The sequence below is a fragment of the Rhamphochromis longiceps genome, linkage group LG2 (assembly GCF_057381845.1).
Source record: "Rhamphochromis longiceps isolate RC_006_pf linkage group LG2, R_longiceps_female_GT1.1, whole genome shotgun sequence".
NCBI classification, from domain to species: Eukaryota; Metazoa; Chordata; class Actinopteri; order Cichliformes; family Cichlidae; genus Rhamphochromis; species Rhamphochromis longiceps.
The window spans coordinates 24,652,156-24,665,050 of NC_140558.1; the positions used below are offsets into that span (position 1 = coordinate 24,652,156).

The 12,895-nt window shown below is 46.9% G+C and overlaps 1 protein-coding gene across 3 annotated transcripts in view; it reads left to right on the plus strand.

The window, feature by feature from the left end:
• Nucleotides 1-12,895, plus strand: part of aff2 (AF4/FMR2 family, member 2) — a 209,336-nt gene that overhangs the window by 155,142 nt on the left and 41,299 nt on the right. For all 3 annotated transcript variants that reach the window (XM_085419470.1, XM_085419476.1, XM_085419479.1), the window contains 4 exons: nt 2,046-2,163; nt 7,195-7,300; nt 7,428-7,578; nt 7,728-7,943. In XM_085419470.1, coding sequence (XP_085275596.1) covers nt 2,046-2,163; nt 7,195-7,300; nt 7,428-7,578; nt 7,728-7,943 — 591 coding nt within the window. The remainder of the gene's footprint in view (nt 1-2,045; nt 2,164-7,194; nt 7,301-7,427; nt 7,579-7,727; nt 7,944-12,895) is intronic.

The window sequence follows — 12,895 nt, forward strand, 5'->3', positions numbered from 1 at the left end:
AGGGATAAAATGTAAATCATTCAAATTTCCCGCCAAAACTGCTGGTAAGTTATCATAGCCATCATTTGGAGTAGATGTCCCCAAGCCCCACGGCACGGACCGTGGTCGTTTGGGCCACAAGACTTGAGGCTCGGGTGTGAACTTTATGGGTTTTATTGGTTTTTATCGTTAACTCGGTTTCCCTGGGTCTTTTCCCGTGTGTTATGAATAAATCTTTTTTTTGGTACCAGTACTGGTTTTATTTTGTTGTATTTATCCGCAACACCTTAAAGGTCGGTGTGTGAAAATATTGTCGGACATAAACCGGTCTGTGGCGCAAAAAAGGTTGGGGGGCCGCTGCTTTAGCATCAGGGATTTTGGGACAAGACCCTCAAAGTCAAACTTTTCTCAAACCTGAGGTAAGAATACCACTGATTGATGAATTAAATGGCTATCCAGGCAATCGAAACATGGAAAGTCAACTACCTCTGCTTTTATTTAAATGAGAACCGTTGTTGGGTGCTGATTAAGCTCACATCCCACGAGGCCAGAGAGCAGCGGTCCGGGTTATAGTCTAACCCAGCGGTCCCCAACCCCCGGGCATCGGACCGGTACCGGTCCGTGAGTCGTTTGGTACCGGGCCGCGAGAGTTGAGGCTCAGGTGTGAAATGTATGGTTTTCAGGGTTTTTATCGGTTTTCAGCGTTATTTTGTTATCGTTTTTATCGTTAACTCGGTTTTCCTGGGTCTTTTCATGTGTGTTATGAATAACTCTTCTATTTTTCAGTACCGGTACTAGTTTTATTTTGTTGTATTTTTCCGCGACACCTTAAAGTCCGGTCCGTGAAAATATTGTCGGGCATAAACAGGTCCGTGGTGCAAAAAAGGTTGGGGACCGCTGGTCTAACCCACAGGCCTTTGCTACATGTCTTCCCCCTCTCTCTCCCCTCTTTGCTGTCTCTATCCAAAAAAAGCAAAATGCCAATAAATAATATAAAATAAAATAAAAACATCCAACAGAACACCCCTGTTAGACTAATGAACAAACCATTTGCTTTTCGAGGTAAAATGCATTTTTCTTCCTCTTTATTTTACATGAACATCGCACATATTCAAAATATAAATAATAGTCATCTAGAACCCCGCTCATCGCTTTAACGCAACAAACACGTTGGCTCATCTCATTCGAACCAGACTGATAGAGAGCTACAGTCTTGACACTAAAGCCAGAGAAGCAGTACAAGCAAGAGTGAAAGTCACGACCCAGCAGGTACTTTAAACAGCCCTGACACTGATTGAGACTAAGTGGCAGGATGAGTCAGTAAACACTGTAGGGCTTCATCCAGTAGCAGTGAACAAAGGATGTTTGCACCCACACATGTCGTGCATAAATTAAAGTATATTTATATAAGAAGGGCACTTCTGATACGTTTTTAATGTGCTTGTTCAAATTCATGTCCACTTAAGGGCAATTTACTTCCTGAGTTTGAAAGTTGGATTTAAACAGACAAAAAGATTTGAGTTCAAGCCAGCAGAGAGGTGACTTTGGTGATAGAGTCCTCTTGGCTGTGCAACATTTGAAATCAATAAAAGACATAATTGACTTGAGCTGGCGAATGAGAGGTCATGCCAGAATTTTAAAGTCTTTTATAGTGGATGTCATGTTGTTTAGAGAGAAAGGAAGAGGACATGCAGATGTTTAAGCCATGATTCTTTAAAAAGATCATTTCCTGTCCTAAATTTATGGATGATTGAAGATTAAGTATCATCTGGATAAAGACCATCTAATGTTCTGAAAGTGTAAACCTTTGTTTCTGACAGGCAGTGCTGACAGTCATAACAAAAGCAAAAAGCAAAGCAGCGAGTGGACATCCGTGTCATCCCGCAAAGTGTGAAACTTTGTGCTGAAACTTTTTGGTGTAACCTCATTAGCGGTGACAGTGTCCGTCGCTGTGCTTTCTCAGCATCCAGTGAAACTGATTTTGTTTTGTTCCATTGTGACATGTTGATCCCCCACACACACACACACCCCATCTACCCCCCATTCTGTCTGTCTTTCTTTTTTAGTGGTGCATCAGGGAGCAGCAGTGAATCAGAAAGCAGCTCAGAGTCTGACACCGACGAGTCTGAGAGCAGCTCCAGTGACAGCGAGTATAATCAGGCCTCCCGCACAAACACTCCAGAGGTAGGATGACAACTCGATCTGTGTGTGTGTGTGTGTGTGTGTGTGTGTGTGTGTGTGTGTGTGTGTGTGTGTGTGTGTGTGTGTGTGTGTGTGTGTGTGTGTGTGTGTGTGTGTGTGCTTGTGTGTATTTATGCAGATTTCCTGGTAACTGTGTGCACACAGTGGGTACCAACTGGGTAAACACACAATTTATTGGGAGAAAATGCTAACCATTGTTAAAATGGTTAAATACAAATAAGTAAATATTATATTCCCTTATGTTTAATGTATTGTAAAATAAATGAAGAGTCATGAAAGGTGATCCTTTTTCTCAGCTGTTAGATCTCATTTAGCCAGTTTTTTTCTGTATCACATGCAGTAATGTGTTAAAGTCTTGAGCCACCCTTCGATTCTTTAGATTTTTCTAGGAATGGTCCTGGGATTTATTGAAACATGCAAAAATAAATGGAAATACAGTACCTAAGGCAAAAGCAGAGTTTGTAGTTCTAATAGGTTAAAAAAGTCTGTAAGTCAGTTAGGGATGGGTATCGTTTAGGTTTTATCCGATACCGGTGCCAAATCGGTACTTTTGAAACGGTGCCGGTGCTCAAACGGTGCTCAAACCGGTGCTTAAAGAATGGAGAACACAAAATTGGTCCAAAAACCTCTCATGTTCAGCTGTTTTTTGTAAAAATATAACAATGTTAGCCTTTTCTGCAGCTATGGGGCATATATGGTATCACTCTTGGCTGGAAGCAGTGCTTAAACAATGGAAAAAACACAAACTTTGTCCTAAACCTCTCATGTTTAACTGTTTTCCACTTTTTCTTTGGTCATTTTAGCCTTTTTAGCCAGGGTGAAGGGAGTATCTGCCATCAAACAAGAAGACAGCAGCATGTAGCTATGATGATGTTTGCTAGTTCACCTTACATGCATTAATGTAATAACGTGGTTAGCCTACTCACGCAGAGAAGAACGGCTGCTGCTGCCACCATCATCCGTCATCATTTCTGCTACACTGGCAGGGCTAGGGGCCAGGACTCTCCTCTTAGTGTTTTTGGGGGATGTTGCATAACAGGCAACCCACCCGCAGTAGATGTGCTCGGTGTGAGGTCTCGCAGCAAGCTATCAAATACGGCGCATTTCTGGGCTTTTAAAAAAACGCTATGCGTCACCAGGTGTTTCATCGGATTTGAGGTGTTACCTCCTTTGACAGTATCACAGTATCAGCTTAAAGCACTTGTTGCAGGCTGCTGAGTTTGCATATTTTGCTATGAAGTACAGCCAGACTTTTAACCGCTTCGCCTTGGGCATTTTTAATCTGTAGCTCTGCTTTAACAGAACGTACGTACGTACCTGGCCCCGCCTACTATCCTCGGAAACGTAAAATGATTGGCTAGAATCTAAAGTGTATCACAGCTCAGGAAAAAAAAGCACCGAAATAAAGCACCGAAATGTGCGCTGCTTTTCGGTCTGGTTACTACCGTTTATGTCAGAACCGGTGCCATCATGGCACCGGACACCGGTACCCATCCCTAAAGTCAGTTGATATGAGCGCCAACCGACCTCAGAAATCACATGATAGGCTAGGTTTCACAATGAGTTCACCTGAAATCTTGGCTGATTGTGACCTACACCCGTCTTCACACCTTGGCTTGTTCAAGGTTCAAGGTTCAAGGTTCTTTATTTGTCACATGCATAGTTATACAAGTATAACACACAGTGAAATGTAGCCTGACACGCTCCTTGACATGTGCAAAAAAAAATTATATATACTATATATATATAAATATATATATAGTATATACATTGGGTGAATGTGCAGTAGTAGCAGCAAGCAGGTGAATTCTGTACATTAATATGAATAGACATCTGACTATTTTACAGGATAGACAATATAAACATATTTAAAATTAAAGGAATTGAAATGTACATTGTGCCTTGGTTTAGTGTCTGGAAGAGAGTCCTGTCTCAGTCAATTATAGATGATGTGAGAGGGCGGGTTTGTGTGTTTAGGGCACGGATGGCTTGGGGATAGAAGCTCCTCTTGAGTCTCTCTGTCCTTGCCTGGAAGATGCGGAACCTTCTACCAGATTGCAGAAGTTGGAACAGTTTGTTGCCAGGATGGGACGGGTCCTTCAGTATCTGCGCTGCTCTAGTCCGGCATCTCCTGGTGTAGGTGTCCTGAAGCGGGGGGAGAGCAATCCTGCAGCAGCGTTCTGCTGTACGGATCACTCTCTGGAGAGCTTTTTGGTCCTTCACACAGCTGTTCCCAAACCACGATGTCATGTTCTGTGTGAGGATGCTCTCCACAGCGCCTGTATAGAAAATCCTGAGGATCTTTGGAGAGACCCTGAACTTCCTCAGTTGTCGTAGGTGATACAGGCGCTGCCTAGCCTTTTTGGTCTGGACCTGAATGTGGGCAGCCCATGTCAGGTCTGAGGAGATGTGGACACCAAGATACTTGAAGAACTGCACCCTCTCCACTGGAGCTCCATTGATGATAATGGGCTTGTAGTCTCTGTGCTGACTCCTTCTGAAGTCCACCAACAGCTCCTTGGTCTTGCTGACGTTCAGCTGGAGGTGATTGTCCTGGCACCACGATGCCAGATTCTTCACTTCATCCATGTAGGCCGCCTCATCGTTGTTGGAGATGGCACCCAACACCACTGTGTCGTCAGCAAACTTCACAATGGTGTTGGAGCCATGGGTGGCCACACAGTCTGAAGTGTAGAGGGAGTAGAGCAGTGGCGAGAGGACACATCCCTGAGGTGCTCCTGTGTTGATGGTGATGCTGTTGGAGAAGCACCTGCCCACCCTCACCACCTGAGTTCTGCCAGTGAGGAAGTCCAACACCCATGCACACAGACGGCTGTTAAGTCCCAGATCCCTCAGCTTTGTGAACAGTCTGCAGGGCACTATTGTGTTAAACGCTGAACTGTAATCAACAAACAGCATCCGCACATAGTTACCCTGTTTCTTGTCCACGTGGCTGAGAGTGGTGGATCTGTTGGATCTGTAGGCGAACTGCAGCGGATCTGCGGTGTCTGGGATGGAGGAGGAGATGATGTTCTTCAGCAGCCTCTCAAACACCTTCATTACTACCGAGGTCAGTGCAACTGGCCGGTAATCGTTCAGGGATGAGGGTTTGCTGTTCTTGGGCACAGGGATGATGGTGGATCTTCTGAAGCATGTGGGGACCACAGACTTCGCCAGGGACTCGTTGAAGATGTAAGTGAACACACCTGCTAGCTGGTCAGCACAGCAGCGCAGCAGATGGCCGGTGATGCCGTCTGGCCCCGCCGCTTTCCTTGTGTTCACTCTCCTCAAAGCCACTCGGACGTCATGCTCCGCGATGCTGGTCACCGGTCTCTCGCTGATGACGTCACTGTCCTCGGTAGTCAGGCGGTAGATAGCATTAGCCGCCTGGCTAACCTCGAAACGGGCGTAGAACTGATTCAGCTCGTTGGTGAATGCAGAGTCAGCGTTGATCAGCGCAATGTCCCTGGCTTTGTAGTCCGTAATGGTGCGTAGTCCGTGCCACATACTCCGTGTGTCGCCCTGGTGGAAGTGGGACTCCACACGTTCCCGGTACCGGCGTTTGGCATCTCTCACCGCACGCCGTATGAGGCCGCTTTGTAGGCGCTCATATCGCCAGTGGCGAGACCCGCGTTGTAGGGGGCGGTCCTGGCGTTTACTGCAGTGCGGATCGATCTGTCCATCCACGGTTTCTGGTTTGGGAATGTGGTGACTCTCGCAGTGGGGATAATCTCCTCCACTAGCATATTGACGAAGCATACTGCTACTTCCGTAAACTCGTTGATGTCGACTGCGCATGCTCTGAACATGTCCCAGTCTACGTCGTTGAATGCGTCCTGTAGCGTAGCTTCTGATTGGGCAGTCCACCGTTTTACCTCCCTCGTGGTCACGTCTTCCCTCCGTATGCTTTGTTTATACTGGGTGATGAGGAAGATGGCGTTGTGGTCAGACTTCCCAAAAGCCGGGTGTGAGACCGCTTTGTAGCCCTGCTTGTATGGCGTGTAGCAGTGATCCAAAATTCGATCCCCTCTCGTTGGACACAAGACATGCTGGTAAAAGTTTGGCATGACTTGTCTGAGGTTTGCTTTGTTAAAGTCTCCTGCTACAATGAGGGCTGCGCCCGGGTCCTTGTTTTGAAGCGAGCTCAGCACATCATGTAATTCGGACAAAGCCATACCTGTGTCCGCTTGGGGTGGGATGTAGACCGCCGTGGCGATGACCGAGTTGAACTCACGGGGCAGATAGAAAGGGCGGCACTTAATGCTCAGGAACTCCAGATGTGGCGAGCAGCCGCTGGAGAGAGTAGAAATGCTCCTGGCATCACAACACTTTCTGTTTACCATGAAACACACTCCCCCACCTTTGGTTTTGTTTGACTCTGCCGTTGTGTGGTTAGGTAGAGGATCAATAGGGGGTCCATTGTCCCTCTTGGGGGGACACTCCCACAGGGCTTAAATCTGCGACTCTCCAGTGTAAGGACGGAACTGAGTGAACAAGCCGTTCTCAGAAAACTTGGAGAATTATTCCTTAAGATTAATTTAAAAGTGGTAAGATAGAAAGCTAGGCTCCTTTTATATAAAGATAAAGAAATGAGGGGTCACTCGAGATTTTTACACAGTACTGTCAACAACGCACCAATACAAACACTGAGGCTGTGAATATCTTCAGCTCTGACAAATCTCTCCAATTTTATTTTCATTTTATAAGAGGCAGATCCCCTTTCACTGCTATTCTCCCGATTCACAGCTTCTCACTTTACTGTAAATCTTACTGTCTGTAAATTAAATGAACTCTCCCCACTCTGTCTTGTCAGTGCTCTGAAAGTCATAAAACTCCATCTGCAGAAAAAACAAATTACGACAATATTTATCGCATTATTTCAATGCCTCGACGCTGCTTGGGTTTATAGGCGTGTGCCGTGAAACACACTGGAAGAAACTGATGTAAAGAGACAAAGCAGTAAAAAAATCACAGCACAAACAAAATAAAAAGTTGTCTTTTTCCTCCTATTAGCCCGAGCCTCCGTCAACCAACAAGTGGCAGCTGGACAGCTGGTTGAATAAGGTCCAAGCTCAGACCAAACCCCTGGTTCCCCCACAACAAGAACATCATGGCACAGGTTGGTAGACATGGAAGGTTAAAGCCATTCTGTCCACGAAGAACTGCAGGATGTGCTAAATAGCCTAGATAAACATATCTTGGTTAGGTTACAATTACCTATTCTAGTCAAATGGTCCACTGCTTAGGCTCCATCAACCAGGGTCCAGAGACATTCTCCCCAGGCAATGAGGCACCGGGAGTGGGTACGGCTGCCAAAACTAAGCCCTGTGGATCGAGCAGTACGCCTGTTCCAGCTGCACCTACAGTGGAGCACAAGGACACGAGGGCAGCTTTCTGGTAGGTTTGTTTAGAATATTGCTAAAGTAGCTCTTCAAAATAGCATCTGCTGAATGAAAGACTGAATGAAAGACTAATTGTAGGTTGCAGCTGGCAAAAATGTGTCTTAACCATCTATATATGAAAAAAATGTGTTTTGTTTTCTTCAGCCCGGGCAGAGAGAAGGCAAAGGCCAAGCTGAGTCAGAAGGCCTCGGGGGAGGGCCAGAGGTCTAAGATGAGGCTGTCGCTGGGCCTGTTGTCGGGGCCCGAGGTCACGACCCCAAGGAGGAACACCACAGGGAAGAAACAGCCCAGACGGACAGAGAGGTCAAACAGCGTGGAGGATAATCAGAACCAGACATGGAACAGAGCAAACCAGCACAGGTAAGAAATAAAGGAAATGATGATTGTGTTTGCTTGTGTTTTACTTCTAATATAGTAGAAGCTTTGTTGGAGTAGTAATTGTTTGTTGTTGTTAACAACGTTTTTTCATTGTAGACACAGAAAAGTAGTTCTTCAAAATAGATATGTAACACTGGCAGGACAGATTCATATAAGATAAATATAGTGCTGTAAAATCCTCACCATAGCATATAGTCCCTCTAATGGCTGAATATAATATATATAATAATGTAATATAATATATAACCACTGAGTTCAGCTGGCATGCTCACATCTGTCACATCTGTTGTGATATACTGTAGTGGACATGGATATAATTTTTTGAAGTCATAGTATATATATATATATATATATATATATATATATATATATATATATATATATATATATGTATATGTATATGTGTGTGTATATATATATATATATATATATATATATATATATATATATGTATATGTATATGTATATGTGTATATATATATATATATATATATATACACATATACATATACATATATATATATATAAAAAAAAAAAAAAAAAAAACACCCAGCACGCCCCTGCGGGCGGTTTATCCTTCAAGCTCGGGTCCTCTACCAGAGGCCTGGGAGCTTGAGGGTCCTGCGCAGTATCTTAGCTGTTCCCAGGACTGCGCTCTTCTGGACAGAGATCTCCGATGTTATTCCCGGGATCTGCTGGAGCCACTCGCCTAGCTTGGGAGTCACCGCACCTAGTGCTCCGATTACCACGGGGACCACCGTTACCTTCACCCTCCACATCCTCTCGAGCTCTTCTCTGAGCCCTTGGTATTTCTCCAGCTTCTCGTGTTCCTTCTTCCTGATATTGCTGTCATTCGGAACCGCTACATCGATCACTACGGCCGTCTTCTTCTGTTTGTCTACCACCACTATGTCCGGTTGGTTAGCCACCACCATTTTGTCCGTCTGTATCTGGAAGTCCCACAGGATCTTAGCTCGGTCATTCTCCACCACCCTTGGGGGCATCTCCCATTTTGACCTCGGGACTTCTAGGTTATACTCGGCACAGATGTTCCTGTACACTATGCCGGCCACTTGGTTATGGCGTTCCATGTATGCCTTGCCTGCTAGCATCTTGCACCCTGCTGTTATGTGCTGGATTGTCTCTGGGGCATCTTTACACAGCCTGCACCTGGGGTCTTGCCTGGTGTGATAGACCCCAGCCTCTATGGATCTTGTACTCAGAGCTTGTTCTTGTGCTGCCATGATTAGTGCCTCTGTGCTGTCTTTCAGTCCAGCTTTGTCCAGCCACTGGTAGGATTTCTGGATATCAGCCACCTCCTCTATCTGCCGGTGGTACATACCGTGCAGGGGCCTGTCCTTCCATGATGGTTCCTCGTCTCCCTCCTCTTTCTTGGGTTTCTGCTGCCTGAGGTATTCACTGAGCACTCGGTCAGTTGGGGCCATCTTCCCAATGTATTCTTGGATGTTCCTTGTCTCATCCTGGACTGTGGTGCTGACACTCACCAGTCCCCGGCCCCCTTCCTTCCGCTTAGCGTACAGCCTCAGGGTGCTGGACTTGGGGTGAAACCCTCCATGCATGGTCAGGAGCTTTCTTGTCTTTATGTCAGTGGCTTCTATCTCCTCCTTTGGCCAGCCTATTACCCCAGCAGGGTACCTGATCACGGGCAGGGCGTATGTGTTGATGGCCCGGATCTTGTTCTTACCATTCAGCTGACTCCTCAGGACTTGCCTGACCCTCTGCAGGTACTTGGTGGTTGCAGCCTTTCTAGCGGCCTCTTCATGGTTCCCATTTGCCTGCGGGATCCCCAGGTACTTGTAACTGTCCTCTATGTCTGCAATGTTGCCTTCTGGTAGTTCAATCCCCTCAGTTCTGACTACCTTCCCTCTCTTTGTTACCATCCGACTACACTTCTCCAGTCCGAACGACATTCCAATGTCATTGCTGTATAGCCTGGTAGTGTGGATCAGTGAATCGATGTCTCGTTCACTCTTGGCATACAGCTTGATGTCATCCATGTACAGGAGGTGGCTGACAACTGCTCCGTTCCATAGTCGGTATCCGTAGCCAGTCTTGTTAATGATCTCACTGAGGGGGTTCAGGCCTATGCAGAACAGCAGTGGGGACAGAGCATCTCCTTGGTAGATCCCGCACTTGATGGTAACTTGTGCTATGGGCTTGGAGTTGGCCTCTAGTGTTGTACGCCACATCCCCATTGAGTTCCTGATGAAGGCTCTTAGGGTCCCATTGATCTTGTACAATTCTAGGCATTCCAGTATCCAGCTGTGGGGCATTGAGTCATAGGCCTTCTTGTAATCAATCCAGGCAGTGCACAGGTTGGTCAGTCTGGTCTTGCAGTCTCGGCTGATTGTTCTGTCTACCAGTAGCTGGTGTTTTGCACCTCTGGTATTCTTGCCAATTCCTTTCTGTGTCCCGCTCATGTATTGATCCATGTGCCTGTTCATCTTAGCCGATATGATGCCTGACAGGAGCTTCCATGTAGTACTGAGGCAGGTTATTGGTCGGTAGTTGGAGGGGACCGGTCCCTTCTTGGGGTCCTTGGGGATCAGGACCGTCCGGCCTTCAGTTAGCCATTCCGGGTGTCTCTCGTTAACTAGCAGCTGGTTCATTTGTGCTGCCAGACGCTCGTGGAGTGCAGTCAGCTTCTTCAGCCAGTAGGCGTGAACCATGTCGGGCCCTGGTGCTGTCCAACTCTTCATACTGGAGACCCTTTCTTGGATATCTGCCACTGTGATGGTTACTGGACCCTGTTCAGGGAGGTCGCTGTGGTCTGCCCTCAGATCCACTAGCCACTGAGCATTGCCGTTATGGGTTGCATCCTTCTCCCATATGCTCTTCCAGTATTGCTCCGTCTCCAGCCTTGGTGGTGCTGTTCTCTTATTGTTCCCTTGCCATATTCCCTTGTCCCCCCCCCCTGGCAAGGGAATATATATATATATATATATATATATATATATATATATATATATATATATATATATATATATATATATATATATATATATATTGTGGCTGTTCAACTTGTAGCCAAGCATCTCACTGATCACTGCTGCCGTATTGTTGAACAGCCACAAGGGGCAGTACCCTCCATGGAGAAGGAGGCTAGAGGACAAGATCAAAGTAGCACGGAGGGAGGTTAGCCAACTAACGGAGTTGCAGAAAGGTGCGACAAAGAAGGTGCATAAGAAATACAGCAAGCTGTCCATACCTGAGGCCTTGGAAACTGCCAAGCAAAGACTCACAGCCTTGGCCAGCCGCTTGAGGAGGTACACCAGAGAGATAGAAGGCAGGAGAATAAGAAGAAGAAAGTGTGTACTTTATTGTACTTTATTGAGCCCCGTAGGGAAATTCCTTTCTGCATTTAACCCATTCACTCAGTGAAGCAGTGGGCAGCCATTGGGCGCCCGGGGAGCAGTGTGTAGGGACGGTACCTTGCTCAGGGGTACCTCAGGGTAGCTGTTAAGGGGAATCGAACCCCCGACCTTCCGATCATGGGGCAACCACTCTACCTACTGAGCTATCCCTGCCCTCAGATAAACCAGCTGTTCTCCACAGAACCAGCAAAAGTGTACTCTCAGTGGCAAGGGAACAATAAGAGAACAGCACCACCAAGGCTGGAGACGGAGCAATACTGGAAGGGCATATGGGAGAAGGACGCAACCCACAACGGCAATGCTCAGTGGCTAGTGGATCTGAGGGCAGACCACAGCGACCTCCCTGAACAGGGTCCAGTAACCATCACAGTGGCAGATATCCAAGAAAGGGTCTCCAGTATGAAGAGTTGGACAGCACCAGGGCCCGACATGGTTCACGCCTACTGGCTAAAGAAGCTGACTGCACTCCACGAGCGCCTGGCAGCACAAATGAACCAGCTGCTAGTTAACGAGAGACACCCGGAATGGCTAACCGAAGGTCGGACGGTCCTGATCCCCAAGGACCCCAAGAAGGGACCGGTCCCCTCCAACTACCGACCAATAACCTGCCTCAGTACTACATGGAAGCTCCTGTCAGGCATCATATCGGCTAAGATGAACAGGCACATGGGTCAATACATGAGCGGGACACAGAAAGGAATTGGCAAGAATACCAGAGGCGCAAAACACCAGCTACTGGTAGACAGAACAGTCAGCCGAGACTGCAAGACCAGACTGACCAACCTGTGCACTGCCTGGATTGATTACAAGAAGGCCTATGACTCAATGCCCCACAGCTGGATACTGGAATGCCTAGAATTGTACAAGATCAATGGGACCCTAAGAGCCTTCATCAGGAACTCAATGGGGATGTGGCGTACAACACTAGAGGCCAACTCCAAGCCCATAGCACAAGTCACCATCAAGTGCGGGATCTACCAAGGAGATGCTCTGTCCCCACTGCTGTTCTGCATAGGCCTGAACCCCCTCAGTGAGATCATTAACAAGGCTGGCTACGGATACCGACTACGGAACGGAGCAGTTGTCAGCCACCTCCTGTACATGGATGACATCAAGCTGTATGCCAAGAGTGAACGAGACATCGATTCACTGATCCACACTACCAGGCTATACAGCAATGACATTGGAATGTCGTTCGGACTGGAGAAGTGTAGTCGGATGGTAACAAAGAGAGGGAAGGTAGTCAGAACTGAGGGGATTGAACTACCAGAAGGCAACATTGCAGACATAGAGGACAGTTACAAGTACTTGGGGATCCCGCAGGCGAATGGGAACCATGAAGAGGCCGCTAGAAAAGCTGCAACCACCAAGTACCTGCAGAGGGTCAGGCAAGTCCTGAGGAGTCAGCTGAATGGTAAGAACAAGATCCGGGCCATCAATACGTACGCCCTGCCCGTGATCAGGTACCCTGCTGGGGTAATAGGCTGGCCAAAGGAGGAGATAGAAGCCACTGACATAAAGACAAGAAAGCTCCTTACC